At 40.7% G+C, this 15,866-nt stretch overlaps 1 protein-coding gene across 1 annotated transcript in view; it reads left to right on the top strand.

The window, feature by feature from the left end:
- Positions 1–15,866, top strand: part of BTC (betacellulin) — a 97,760-nt gene that overhangs the window by 60,248 nt on the left and 21,646 nt on the right. The window contains exons 4-5 of the mRNA XM_033960532.1: positions 2,248–2,365; positions 9,320–9,466. Coding sequence (XP_033816423.1) covers positions 2,248–2,365; positions 9,320–9,466 — 265 coding nt within the window. The remainder of the gene's footprint in view (positions 1–2,247; positions 2,366–9,319; positions 9,467–15,866) is intronic.

Genomic DNA, 15,866 nt, shown 5'->3' on the forward strand with positions numbered 1-15,866 from the left:
TGGCAGTGCCTTTGATCTGCTGGAAGAATTTACCTTGGAAACTAAAATAATTGTTCATCAATGCTATGCTTGCTAATGTCAAAATAAAATGGTTAGGAACCCTTCCATGAGTTTCCCTCTTCCTAAGTGTTCTTTCTATGATTTCTAAAGCAGACAATTGTGGAATATTGGTATACAACGATTCAATATCCATAGTAACCAATATGATATCAGAAAGAGTCCCTTCATATTCTTCAATAATGTTAATCATATGGGAGGAATCCCTGATATAGGATTTAATGCGTGGAACAAAAGGTCTAAGGAAAAAATCTATGAATTTAGACAGTGGTTCTAAAATAGAGCCATTACCGGAAATAATTGGGCGGCCAGGAGGATTTGTATTAGATTTATGTATCTTTGGTAAAACATAGATCGTAGGAATGGTAGGATGATCAACGGTCAGAAAAAGGCTCTCCTTTAAAGTAATGTATCCTGCTTCTCTTGGTATAGATATTAAAGAGTCAATCTCTATTTTAAGTTCTGCAGTAGAGTCTGTCTGTAATGGGGCATAATATATTTGGTCGAATACTTGTCTCTCTACCTCAGCAATATAAAGTATCCGGTCCATCACGACAACACCACCCCCTTTGTCAGCGGGTTTAATGACAATATCAATGTTATCTCTTAATTCTTTAATGGCAGATAGTTCATGTTTAGATAAATTATGAAACAATTTTTTCTTATGATCCTTTTCTAAATTAGCAATGTCATGGGATACACACAACTGAAAAGCTTCAATCAATGGGTCAATGGGACCCAGAGGAAACCATTTCGATTCAGGTTTAACAACTGACATGTCAGTATAAGATGGACTATTAGCAAAAAAATGCATAATCTGTAATTTTCTCTGGAATTTAAAAAGATCTATTTTAGTCTGCAGTGAGTCATATGAAGTGGAGGGCACAAAGGGCAATCCTTTACGTAGTAAGCTCTCCTGAGAATGGGATAACCGGATACTAGAGATATTAAAAATTGGAATCTCCTCCCTTTGATTCGTATTTAATAACTCACACTCCCTCTGCTTCTTCCTCTGCCTCTTCCTCTGCTTGGATAAAAGGACCTGCTCTGATATTGATTGGGTGGTAGATATCTGCCCTGTTGGTAATACGGTTGTTCGATTTTTGTGGAATTGGTTCCCCTGTTTTATTGTGCTTACCACAGTGGCCACATTTCCAATATGAGCACCGTTCATATGATCTAATGATGAAAAGCATGAGGCAAAATCTATCACTAGTCCTGTTCACTACATGGTGGCCTTTCTCAACAGAACCACCTGAGCTTCATTTTTAACTTCTGACTTCATTTTTAACCTAAGATTTTTAAAGCAACTTTGCTATAGTTGGCTGGTACAAACTGTCAGTACTCCCCATTCCCTTAGTCTTGAGACTGAAAGCCAAGTCATCTAACTCCCCCTTTTACAACAGCGTAGTGTGGTTTTTAGCGCCGGCATGGAGGTAACAGTTCTGACACTTATAGGAATTCTATGAGCGTTGGAGCTGTTACTGCCATAGCTGGCACTAAAAACCGTGCTACAGGTTTGTAAAAGTAGGGGGGAGGGGTAAATTAGTGCAACTGCAGGAAGGAAGAGGGTATTAAAAAAGCAGTCATTGCCCTAGTAAGTATCCTGATTTATCCAGAAGGGTTGTCTAGTCCTGGGTTTGCCACATGGTATGCAGTGACTTGTAGCTTTGCTTTTCTTAGAGAATGCACAGCAGAAATAAAAACTACAAATCCCAGCATGCAATGTTGGGCAAATTTGGATCCAGTTGGCAACCCTAATCCCCAGGGTGGAAATATTGCTTAAAAAAGTAATTGGGTGCTATGAATGAAAATTTTTTATGGTCTAATATTACATCTCATGTAGGGTGGCACAACTGATTTAATCAATTTTTCGTTCACAGGTTTCACACCAAATTATTCTTACTTATCACAACATTTTTTACAGCATAACAGGCATTATTCATAGCATTTAGAAACTACAAATCAGACCATCTCAAGGGAAGTAAGATACGTATTATGTAGCATCAGAGGGAGAGGGGGGCTTATAAAAAGACTTACCATTTTATCTTGAAAAGAACAAAGTAAAACCTTCATTTTTCTCTACTTTGAGGGTTTTTTTTTTTATAACCTTTTCCTGCAGCATGGAAATTTATATATTTTAAATTTCCTCTTTACCTGTATTGAAAAAATGTTTTACATTCATTCTAGATCACTTTGTAACTGTAAAACACAGAGGACACTTCTCCAGATGTCCTGAGGAATACACGCATTATTGTGTTAAAGGCAGGTGTCGATATGTTGCATCAAAAAATACGCCATCCTGTGTGTAAGTATTGGATATTTTCCCTATTCTAACCGAGAAAGGGCAGTCAAACAACAGAGGCATAACTTAAATTGTTATTTTTTTCTTTATTTATACAGTAATTCTGTTTCAAAAAAAGTAACAGAACAATTTTCATAAAAATAATACTCACATTACAATAAGTAAATCATATATTATTTCAAGACTACATCAAATGAGAGCTCATGATGCAAACATATTAAAGAAAACAAAACAATAAATACATAAAGTATTTCACTCACTATTTCAGTATATCCTTTTGTCAAACCCTTAATTCTAGTTCTTAAAACAAGTTCCAGAAGCTTCTTTCTCCAATATCAATCTTTTCAATTGCAAAGGATAAAAAAAAATAGGCCTTTACAAATTATGGGCTCCTGTTACAAAGCTGCGGTGGCAGCTGCTTCATAGCAAATGCTCGAACACCCATCGATTCCCTATGAGCGTCGGAGTGATTGCCTCAGCTTTGTAAAAGGAGCCCATAATTTGTGTCCTGAAGTATAACTACCTGTAAACACAAAAAGAAAAAAGTGGTTCTCAAAGTCACCAAATGAGCTTTGAGTTAATGAAATTTCTTCCTTCTTTCCTGAGTGGCCTAAGCCAAATCTGGAGAAATTCTAATTTTCTGACCACAATACAATTTTTCCTTGTTTTTAAAATAAGCCCGGAGAACCCCAACTTTATCACTCTCTAATACAAATATAACCAGTAGGGTTGCACGTTGATCGAAATCATCCTGTGAAGTCTCCAGAAGTTTGGTCAAATCCAACTCTGCTTCCTCTCCAAGTGAGTCTGTAGAGTCCCCCCGCTGTCATTGGAGAAATCTTATTTTGTGGTAAATAGTAAATTGAGAAAAAAAAGCATAGAATCAGCTCTGGATATTGGCAACTCTTCCTTCAAAATATTTATGAAGCAAAATTTCAGAGGATAATGATCTTGTCATTAGAAAATTTAAAAATCTCAAGTTTTTAGAATGATGATAATTCTCTTAACTGTTCACATTTATGATGCATAACTAAAGTATTCCTAATTGCTGTTGCATTTGTTGCCTGAAATGCAACCACTTTAGGTTTAACATGGAATTATTGAGCTAATATGTTCTGTTGAGAGAGATGTGGGGGTCCTTTTACTAAGCTGAGGTAAGAACCTATATATGCTTCTCACTGCCTAAAAACAGCACTAGTGGGCCGCATTCAGGGAGTCATGTGCTAACTGCATTCGGTGAATGCCTCTTATGCATTAAAAGTGACATTTTATTCTTTAACATAGCGGATATGTTTGAGGGTGGAGAACAAGTGTGCTCTGTGCTAATTGGTTAGCTCATAGGCATTGGCACAAAATAAGCACACAAAATAGGTGATAGTATGGGCTGATGCGCTAATGGGCATGCACTAATTTTGAAATTAGTATACAGTGCTCCCCCGCGAATTCGTGCTCCAATCGCGAATGACCGGGCAGGAGAGGGCAGCCGGAGCGCCGGTGAGTGAAGGAAATCGCTCGAGGTATGCTCCGACCGCCTCTTCCTGTATTAAAGTCGGGCCTCACCAATCAGGAGCTGCATTGACACACAGCTCCTGATTGGTGAGGCCCAACTTTAGTACAGGAAGAGGCGGTCGGAGCATACCTCGAGCGATTTCCTTCACTCGCCAGCACTCCGGAACCCCCGTGAATATAGGGGGGAGTACTGTATATACACATAAGTATATGTCTACACACACACAAGAAGTGCTTGGGATTTAAAGTATGACTTTAGTTAAATTAATACTAACAGATTAATTGATCAGATTAATTAAGGTCAGATTAAAAAAAAATGTAGAAATTTACAATCTCTTTGTCTCAGTAAGATGTTGTGTTTAATGTTTCCACACAGAGTCAATACCACATATTTACTCTAGCTTGCCTCCTGTTTAGTGAATGGACTTGAACTTTGCCACTGTAGTTGTTGTCAGGCTATTACTATTCCAAAAAGAGTCTGATTTAAAAACAGAATTTTACTACAGCAGCATTTCTGATGTTACACCTTATTTTTTTTAAATTGCACTGGCTTGTCAGGAAAATTTTTAAATTTGGTTGTTTTTGTTATAAAACACTTTATGGTTTATACCTAGCTATCTGATGGAACAGTTTTCTTTTAATGTTTTAACATGTTCTTCCCAAAATCCCACTTTTTTTGTACACACCTCCCTCAATATTCACGGGGGTTAGGGGCAGAGCCAGCCCGCGAATATTGAAAATTCGCGAATAACTTTTGGGCCGACTCTGACCCATCCCCGCCTCCCTCCCACCTTCCCCCTGGCATCCCGGACCTTACCTGGTGGTCTAGCAGTCTTTTGGGGCAGGAGCGATCTTCCTAAGCTCCTGCCCCGTGCAGATCACTCATCCAAAATGGCTGCCGTGAGTAGTATCTCGAGACTATGACAGGAACTCATGGCAGCCATTTTGGATGAGTGATCTGCACGGGGCAGGAGCGTAGGAAGATCGCTCCTGCCCCAAAAGACAGCTAGACCACCAGGTAAGATCCGGGGAGGCGGGAGGGAGGTGGGGGTGATACCAGTTGTAGGAAATTGCGAATAATCGAAATTGCGAGTCCTAAAATTGCGAATCGGGAGAGGAAAGTGTATTTCCTACAATAAGGAGCTGCCTCAAAACAAAATATGTGGAAAAGATGTTACCTTATCAGGCTGCTAAGTGGGAAGGAAAGCTTTGCCCCCTGATACGGGTTTCCCAGTCTTGTCAACATTATAGGAAACTTTTGAAAACCTATTTGTTTAGACAGTTTATGGGGAATGATATTGATTGAATGTTAACCTGTATTATTTAAATATGTACTTGGCTGTAAATGTACAGTTTTTTTCTTATGTGAACTGCATCGAACTGTAAGGTGTTTGCGGGATAGAAATAGTGTTGTGTTACGTTACTTTCATTGATAAAATGTTGGGGAAAGTGTTCTATCTCTTCTAATTGTATTTTAATTAAAAAAAAAAAAAGTAAATGGTGGAGTGCTTTGGAGCTCTATACTAGGGTCTGTGGTATTTAGCGTACTGTAATCATTAACAATCGTAGGCCTGGGACTCTAACCAGTACAGCTTACAAGTTTTAAAGCCTGGGTATCCAGGCTTTAAAGCTTTAGAACCAATGCCTTTAGGAAGTTAGACTTTCTCTGTTATAACAAAATTCTCTATCACCCATACTAGAAATCTGTAACGATAATTTTTCTATCCCGTTCTCGCCAATGAGCTCAGAAACACATTACAGGTTAACATACATAGAGTACAGTCAAGACAGGTTACAGTTGTATGTATTTACAAAACAATATGTTCATCTTAACCTGATCTATACAGAGGATCTATCTCCAATAGAAACCTAGGGAAGTACAGGGAAGTAAGACATCTGTTAATATATTGCAGAATATGCAAAGCCCAAAGATGTTCGCGGTGGGGGTGGGGGGGGGGGGGAGGTTCAGGGCTCAAAAGACCCATATATCTTGGTTACAGGGTTCCGTGGGCCAGAAGTGTTGATTTCAGAGCCCTGATATGAAAAGATGTGGATGATGGAGAGTGATGACTTAATCTCAGCATAATGAAGGTAATTCTATAAGTGGCCAATTATTTTAAAGCACTTCAATGCTGCAAGGTGAGAGCCTATTCTGTATCGGCACCTGGGCGCCCAGATGCCCTTATAGAATACTAGCGTAACCTGGTATTGCAGTGCTTGCAGTTACAAAGCCATCAACCTGGTGTAACTGCAAGGAGTGTTTAACTTTTGAGACTGCCAGCCAGGCTTCGAGACTGCCAGCTAAGTGGCAGAGTGCACCTAGGATCCTTCAAGTTTCCCCTGATGAGCCAATGAGTCTGACGAAACAAAGTCGCTTGTTGGGAGGTCTGTGGAGATGTGGCAGCGTTGGAGCTGGAGTAGTCCCTTTTCAGCTAAGTCCTTGACCGTGCACCCAAGTTCTCAGTTCTAAACCTATGCTTTGTTTGAGGGAGTTTTTTTCTGCCTGTGAGAGGATTGAAAGCAGTTGAAATGTACCTTTGTGTGTACGAGCTGTTACTTTTAATTTGAGGCTTTTTTTCTCCCTCTTAAAATTTGGTCTTGGCTGGGTTTGAAATGGGGTGTTCCTCAGTGACCATGATTTGACAACATTAGTGTTTTTTTTTGCAACATATACTGTTTGTTGTTTTCCTCAGTGAGTGTGTATAACTTTCTGTGAGTGGTGTACCTAAGTGGCAGTACTATTCAACCCCCTCTCATGCTGTGTACGTAACTCCTCTTCTGATAAAAGCCCATTGGCTTCCCATCCATCACCGCGTCATTTATAAAACTCTATTATTGACTTTTAAAACAAGAAACACTGGACAGCCAGAATTCATTAATAAATTTTTGATACCGTACGCTACATCGTGTTTTCTTCATTCCTCGGAGCAAAATTTATTAGCAATCCCAACCTTGAACCATATCAATACTAGAAGAAACACTACCTTTTCAGTAGTTGCCCCAACCCTCTGGAACTCGGCACCAAATGCTCTAAGAGAGATAACTAATCTTGAGAAATTTAAATCTTTTCTTAAGCCATTCCTTTTCAAAGATGCCATTCAAGTGTGTGTCCTTTTAAGGATTTAAAAATTTTTTTTTATCTTTTATGAGTCCGCTTGTATTGGACTTACTTGTTTTTAACCCAACCCTTTTGTTTATACCTTTATACCTTACTTTTCTTTAATCATTGTCGTTCTCCCCTTTTTTCCATTCGTACCCGTTTGTCCAGTCGTGTATGTTATTGTTTCGTCTAATCATGTATGTTAATTTTGTTAAAGTTATGTTAAACTGTATTATCTGTTTTTACCCTGTTTTTGAAATGTATAATCACCTTGAAATAAATCATAAGGTGGTATATCAAATTTTTTTTTAGTTCAATCATTTTTTATTGACATTTTAGAATATTTATAACAATCAGGTAAGAATGACCACAAGCTGAGACAGTAGTGGTGACCAAGTACAATCAGTCATTTACACCAAACATAGTAACATAATATAGCTTATAAAAACAAGAACAGAGAACAAAAACCAGTGGAACTGGTCAGACGTGGATAACACTGTAATAAGTGTACAATTGAAATATCATATCCATACAATCTATAAACTTGAACTTGAATATCTCCCTTTGTATTTATGTACTGTACCACTTAAGAGCACCCTTACAGAATACCACATACTTAAGTTGTTGCCATTTATGTGCACATGTACTCTTGTGAGCATGCAGGTAGGTATTGGGTACATTTACACAAGCAAGTGGCTCTTAAGTGGGGGGGGGGGGGGTCCAGTTATAGAATTACCTCTCTAATGCCTAAGATCGGATGGATCATAGTATTGGGGAAGGGGTGAAAACATAAAAACTACAGAAAGGAAAGAACATTAATTTACTCAGGTGGCAGCGGAACATCCATGAGAGAAAGATGTAGGTGCCTCAGTGTAAAAATGGCATTTGGAAGCAGACTGCATTTGTTTGTCCAGATAAAACATAGTATACTGTTCATGTATGTTTTAGTTGACTGTAATCTGCTTTAGGGTTTATTAATGAAAGATAGACAAATGTGGATAAAATAAAACAAAATATCAAAACATACAAGGGGGTTCTAGAACTGAGGCTTTTGTTCACATTTCTCACATATCTGTTGGGGGGTGGGTGGGGGGTTGGGGTTCAAAGAGGACCAAAGGAAGGGAGATACTGAAGAGATGGTTATTTATTTTAGAATATTTATAGTCTAGTTATAGATAGCACTAAGTGGATCAGAAACAAGATGGAAAATACACACCTACAGTATGACAAAATAGCACATTTCTTCTTCCATCATTTGTAAGCTCATGAATTTTTGGTGGATAGGGGGGGGGGGGGTACAGGGTATAAAAAGACATAATAAAGTAAGTCTCATTAGTGTGACGGGGCTATATGAAGCATGTATCTTTTTGTATGTGTGTGGTGTGAGAGTCCTTCTGCCAATGTGTACAGACAAACATACAGAGTAGGTGCTATTGCTTGTGTAGCCAGGGGTAGATTTCATGATCCAGGGAGTTAAGAGTATTGGTGCATTATCCCCCCCCCCCTCCCCGACCATAATTTGTGGAGTAACCTAAGCTTAGGGCTAGGTGGTTGGTATGTGAGATCTGATTTGCACTGGTAATGAAGGATAAAGAAAGTTCAGAAAACAGTTGGAAACCCAGCTTTTGGGTTCCATCAACTTATGGAAACATGCAGTGAATGAGACCCAGGCAGTGCTTGGATGTATCTGAATGTTGGACTCAAAGAAATAAATGAGTGACATTGTCAGAGGGGCTCTTAAGCTCATGCTCTGGGCGGGAGAATCGTCATGAGAGTACGCATGAGAGAGATTTGCATATAATGCAGGTGACAGGCATGCAAATTTGCCCCATGCATATTCTTTAGGGCTTTCATGAATACATGGCTGGCTGATGGTCCTCCAAGACAGGGTTGGGAACGACTGCTCTAGGCCATATCTGCTTGCTTTTCTCATTAATTACCTCCTCTGTCCAAACAATTCCCAGCCCAGTGTTTGGTGTTATAGGTAATGGAGACAGAAGATCATTTGAGCTTTATGGTCTTCTTACCATGCAATAACAGAGTAGAAAAAAGTGATTCCAGCTGGAAAGCTAAACAGGCTTGGAAATCAAAAAGCAGGACAGGTAATGAAACTATTTCTATATCGTGATTTGTTGCCATGATGCTGAAGCACTATAAATATGCTGGCTAGTACAACACCCTTTGTAAGATGCATCTTGAAAGCGTGCCTCTCTCAGTGAAGGGGGGGGGGGGTTATTTCTAAACCCTTTTCAATTATCAATTTAAAAATTCAGCATGTTTTAGCTGCCAGCCTTGCCTGACACCGTATGTCTTTCAGCCTTCATTTTTCCCCTCATTTCATTTGGCAGGTGTGATGAGGGTTACACAGGGTCACGGTGTGAAAGGCTGGACCTTTTCTACCTGCGAAGTGACCGGGAGCAGATTGTCGTGATTAGCCTCATAGCAGCCATGATAGCACTTATCGTGCTCACAGTCATCACTTGTGTATGTTATCAGTAAGTAGAAAGCCTTGAACGCATCAGTTACCTTTTCTTTAAATTATTTTAAAAACCAAAAGTTTGCATGGTTTGTAGTTGTAGCAAGATCTGTCTGGAGTGTTGGAAACATCAGGGTTAATAAAAATGTTTTAAAATTGTTCATTCACCAGTTAGATCAACAAGGCTAATAGTATTTTTTATTTAATTTCATTCCTAAGGAGAAATAAGTTGAAGTATTTGGCAGGTTGAAAATTATGCAAAAGGACCTGATTGCCTGTTTGTATTCTTAGCATTGGTACCTTTGGAAATCCACAACTGCTTTCCCTAAATTGTTTCCCTGGTGAAACCTACATATGGTTTCATAGTTTATTTAAATTTTGATTAAACGCTTATCCAAAGGTACAAAGCGTTGTACATAGTAATTTTAAATAGATGGGAGACGAACATTTTAGATAATTAAAACATACACCAACTAAACAAACATACTTATGACATGAAAACATGAAAAAGTTCCGGAACTTGGAGGCGAGGAGGATGGCAGTTTGAGTGCAGAGCTCCTCTCCCTGGACAATCTGCCTGCTTTTAAATATCAGCAGCAGTGGGAGATCAATTGCTTTTACACCTAAGCAGCAACGGGACCAACCCACCAAAAACCCACAGTCCCGGTCCTGCAAAAATATGAGCTCCACCCTCCCTGCAGTCCGCTAGGAAAATCAACTGCTTTTACACCTAAGCAGCAGCAGGACCAGCCACCACTACCAAGAGCCCTTTGCCCCGATCCAGCCAGGCATGTGAGCGCCTCCCTCTGCAGTCCATTGGAGAGATCAATCTACCTGCTTTTAAATATCAGCAACAGTGGGAAATCAACTGCTTTTACATCTCAGCAGCAGCGGAACTATCCGCAACTACCAAGAGCACACAGACCCGATCCAGCCAAGAGTGTGAGCTCCACCTCCCCCTGCAGTCCACTAGGAAGATCAACTGTTTTTTACACCTAAGCAGCAACAGGATCAGCCACCACTACCGAGAGCCCTTTGCCCTGATCCAGCCAAACAAGTAAGCTCTTCCCCCAGCATTCCGTTGGAAAAATCAATATGCTTGCTTTTAAATATTATCAGAAGTAGGAGATCAACTGCTTTTACACCTAAGCAGCCTATAATAGGAGCCCTTGCCCCGATCCAACCAGGCATGTGAGCTCCTCCCCCTATATCCCGTTTAAGAGATCAATCTACCTGCTTTAAATATCAGCAGCAGTAGAAAAACAACTGCTTTTACATACAAGCAGCAGCGAGACCTACCGCAACCACCAAGAGCCCACAGACCCGATCCTGCCAGGAGTGTGAACTCCTCCCCCTGCAGTCCATTGGAGAGATCAATCTGCCTGCTTTTAAATATCAGCAGCAGTGGAGATCAACTGCTTTTACACCTAAGCAGCAACGAGACCAGCCACAACCACCGAGAGCACACAGACCCGATCCTACCAAGAGAGTGAACTCTTCCCCCCATGCAATCCGCTAAGAAGATCGACTGTCGGCTCCGGGCGGCTTTCCCGCAGAGGAGAGAATCCTGCATTCACCGTAGGCCTCATCTGGGGCAGCCTCCTTGGAGCGGCTGGGGCACGGGCAGTGTGTCTGGGAGGGAATGCATGGATGGGAGAACATCGCAGGGGAGGAGACATAGGCATCCTGGGACTGTCTGCCAAGTCTCTTCCCTGAAGAAGCCCTTTCTAAACTTACTTGCTCCACTTCATCACTGACGCTGAAACCGTGGATTGAAGACAAAGTTTTATTTTATTTTTCTTTCCAGCTTATGATTTATCTTTAATCTTATCTATTGTTTTGCCTTTTGTCTTTGTTTTGTTCTATTTCTATCATTTAAATTTCTCCAGAATTCTACTGTTCAACGGCTCCCCCTTCTGCTTCTATTCCTTTCTCTCCTCTCTTCTACCTTCCAAAGTATTTAGATTAATGCTGTCTTGTTAAAATGTTTATTTTATTTTTATTTTTCCTCTAACTCTACTTTTTACTTCTCTATTACCCTCCAGGTACTTTAGTTAGATTGTGAGCCTTCGGGACAGTAAGGGAATTTTTCAAGTACCTTTCTTATTTCTAATCTTAATGTATATTTTCTGTAAACCGCTTAGAACCTAACGGATGTAGCGGTATATAAGAAATAAATTACATTACATTACATTACATGAAAACATTGGGAAAAAAAGGTAAGAACTACAATTTCTTAGAAAGAATACATAAAAGGAAAATACAATAGGAAAGGGGAACAAATTAAATAGTGTGGAAGTAAGTACGTATGTAAAAAATCAGTTATAGGCATCTTTAAAAAGCAAGCATTTTAGGCTGCTTTTGAATTTCTGCAAATTTTGTTCGGCTCTTGAGGTATAGAGGGAGAGAGTTCCAAATTAAAGGGAAGGTGACTGAGAAAATGAGAGTAAGACGAGTACCAATTATCTTTAGGGACGGGATGTTAACGGAATGTTGTGAGGCTGATCTTAAAATTCTGGGAGGGTCGTAAGGGATCAGTAATCTATCTATGAATGCAGGAGTATTAGTCTGTATAGTTTTAAAAGTCAAGAGGGTGATTTTATAGGTTATCCGACGTAAAACAGGTAACCAGTGAGCTTTTTGTAACAAAGGGATGACGTGATCAAATTTTTTTAGAACCCGAAATAATTTTAATAGCTGTATTCTGTATAAGTTGAAGACGTTTTATATCTTTTAGACACAACCCTTTATATAATGAGTTACAATAATCAATTTTAGATATTACAAGAGAATGAATTAAAATATTAAGAGAATTACGTGAAGGAGGGGGACCAAAGATCTGATCATCCTAAGTTTGTAGAAACAGTTTTTGACCAGCGCATGATTTGAGGACGGAATGAAAGTTTATTATCAATAAGAACACCTAATATTTTGGTTGTTGGAGATGATTTAAGAGGGACATTGTCGATGGAAACTGGAGCAATTAACTCTAAACCTTCTTTCCATGGAAAAAGAACGGTACTTGTTTTAGAAATGCCTAGAGAAAGCATATTCACATTTAGCCAATCATGAATTTTAGCTAATTTGAGATCGATTGTAGAGATATCATTTTGGTTAGTGGGGTTAATGTTATAGAGAAGTTGAAGATCATCGGCATAAGCATAGATAGTGAATCCGATCAATTGACAGAGGGTTAAGAGAGGAGCCAGGTACATATTGAAAAGTAAAGGGGACAGTATGGAACCTTGTGGAATGCCAAAGTTGGAATTAAAAAACTTAGAAATTGAGTTATTGAAATGAACAGTGGAAACCCTATCAGAAAAGTAGGATTTGAACCATTCAAGAACTTGATCAGATATACCAATGGATGCAAGTCGTCAAAGAAGGAGATGGTGATCTATGGTGTCTATGGTCCATGTAAAAGCCTGTGAGCATTTTAGAGTGTATACCTTTACACATGTGCATGGCTACACAGTTTTATGAAAGGCCTTTTCCATATGGAAACGAAAAGACTATTGTAAAATGATACCCCAAAAGGGTGATTTTATAACAGGGTGCTTAGGTTTGGAGGTAGAGAAGGCACTTATTTTTAGCCTCTTTATAAAGACACGTAGGGGTATGCAGTGGTGTAGTAAGGGGGGTGATTTGCCCCCCTCCGCTCCTTCCCACTCCTCCCCCACCCAAGCGCCTTCATTCCCCCCCCCATTGTACTTCTAGCTCTTCCCTGGCACGAGTAGAAACTCCAATCTGCTGCTCATGCCAGCATCAGCTCTCCCTCTGATGTCACTTCCAGGTCTCACACCTGGGAAGTGATGTCAGAGGAGAGCCGACGCTGCAATGGGGAGCAAGTTGGTGATGCTGCTTGTGTCGGGAAAGTTAGAGGTTCGGGAGAAGGGAAGGGGTGCACATGCACGGCAGGGGGGATGGGGAAGGAACGAAAGAAGGGCACCTCTCATCCTTGCTACGCCACTAGGGGAATGTCTACTAAAGGGCATTAAGCCCTAATATGCTCTTAGCACATATGAAATGCTTACCACAATATGCATTAAAGGGCTAGATTCACTAAGCAAACCGATCGTGTACCGCTCGGTTTGCACTCACTTTCCGACTCCGGCTCGATTCACTAACCTTCCTTCAGATCCCATCTGCACCCCATCCGATCTGCGCATGCAAATGAGTAAAAAGGCATGTAAATTTCTTAACGTGTCGATTCATGAAACCATTTCATCCAAACCGACTGGCCTTTCCTGTCCAAAAAGTTACGACTGCTTAGGACCAGTCATTTACATCCTCGCCGGCTATTTCTGACTAGCAACTGAGGCGTGCATGTTAAGAACACCATTAAAAATATATATCTTCCCCTACAAAAATCCAAAATATATCTAAACTTTTAAATATATGTAAACTTTCATGTACATAAGTGTTAGAAATATTTTTTTTATTTTTTTGGAATGCGCATAGCGAGCGCGAGAGTGAATCTCGGCTTTTTAATGCGCATGGCGAGAAAATCGCGGATTAACCCCATGCTCTCCTTGCGCATTGTACATTTCAAATATCAATGCCAAATATCAAAAAAAATTTCCTATATCAAATATAACTTTTAAGGGCCAGCTATCCCTCCCCCAGCTGGATTAAACTGCGATTAAACCACGCCCCATTTCTATGCAGTGAAGTCCGAAAGAGCTAGCGCATGCGTTATCGCATTCAAAACCAACAAGGATACAGTGCGTTCAAGCATTGATCGATGTTTCAACGCTAATAGTGGCGTGTTTATGATTGGATTATTTGCATGGACAAGCTTTACTGAATCGATCGGCTACAATGACTCGGAAACGGATAGGACATGAATAGGATAGATTTCGGGACTTTCGTGAATCCTGCCCAAAGTGTTTCATGGTAAGTAACTTGTTTGTGCTTGCTAAGCATGTGGTATGTATTTTTTCTATTTATTTTCCAGAGGGGACGTGTTAGGGGCAGACAATGGGCATGGACACACTCTGATTACTATACGCTAACTAATTAGTGCATCCATAATGCAGAAGCTCTTAGCACCTCCTAAACAGGAGGTGGTAAGTACTTCCCCCATTAATTTTTTTTACATTAAGCAAGCTAATGTAAATATTAGCACATGACCTGAAAGAGAAATACTGGAAATTGTCCTATTACCTGGGCACACATTAGTATGTGCTAAGCCCATTTACTAGTGAACTTTAGTGGATATTACCCCATTGATACCTAGGACTGAAAAGACTGGCTAAAAAGCATAAAATACTCAAATGCTTAAAAGGTTAAAAACAGTTGAAAGATTGATCAACCCAATAGTGAGTGTTGGAAACAGCTTCAACATTTCATTAGGGTGAATGTTAGGGCAGATGGTTGAATTGCCCTAATGGTTGCTTGTATAGGGGGGTTTAAGTGCTATGAAGGGGTAATTTAGAAAGATGTCCATTTGGGACGTACTTAGATATCCTATCTCACATGTGTTGTAGAACAGGATACAGGTTTTTCTAACGTACATGTGAGATAAGACATCTATGTGCTGGAAACGACAAGCACGATCATCCATTGTACAAACTGAAAAGTCCAAATTATGAATGGGGCAAAACAACGGATTTGGACAATTTTATGACAGAAGAGGAACACTTATATTATAAAATGACTACATAGATGTCCATGAGAAATAGCCTAATATTTCAAGCAGCCAGCTAAGAGAGCCATAGAAGATATCCAGAGGTTGCCAGTTCAAGTTCCACTGCAGCAGGACTGGCTCAAGGGACTGTGGTGCCCTGAGCCAACTTTTGCATCATTGGTGCATCTCCCCCCCTTCCCCCCCCCAGTTGCAATCTAGTATTTCTCCCTATACCACCCTCCACTGAATATGATTCGGTATCTATCCTTTTCTCAAGTCTCCCTCTCCTTTCCCGAATATCACCGGCAGGAGGGTGCCCAATCCTTCCTGCTGGACTCCCCTAACAACCTCCCTCCTGAACACCCAAACCGCCTCTTCCCGGAACCCCCCCAGGCTCACCTCCATCCAAATGAGGTAGGCCCGCCCCTCTCCTTTCCAACCCCTCAGGAGCCTAAGGCCTGATTGGCCCAAGCACCTAAGGCCCTTTCCTATGAGCAGGGACATCTCGGACCATGTACTTAAGGCCCTGCCCATAGGAGGGGCCTTAGGCGCCTGGGATAATAAGGCCCAACCCTGTGGGTTGGGCAGGGGAGGAGCAGGCCCACCTCATTTGGACAGAGATGGGCCTGCCAACTTGCTAAGTGAGCCCAGTGGGGTTCCAGGGAGGGGGGTTGGGGGTTTCATTGGGGGGGTCCGGGGAGAGGGGATTGGGGCATTTCATTGGGGGGTTCGGGGACAGGGGGTTCATTGGAAGGAGTCCGGCAGGATGGATTGGGTACCCTCCTGCTGG

Source organism: Geotrypetes seraphini, chromosome 1 (assembly GCF_902459505.1).
Source record: "Geotrypetes seraphini chromosome 1, aGeoSer1.1, whole genome shotgun sequence".
Classification (NCBI taxonomy): Eukaryota; Metazoa; Chordata; class Amphibia; order Gymnophiona; family Dermophiidae; genus Geotrypetes; species Geotrypetes seraphini.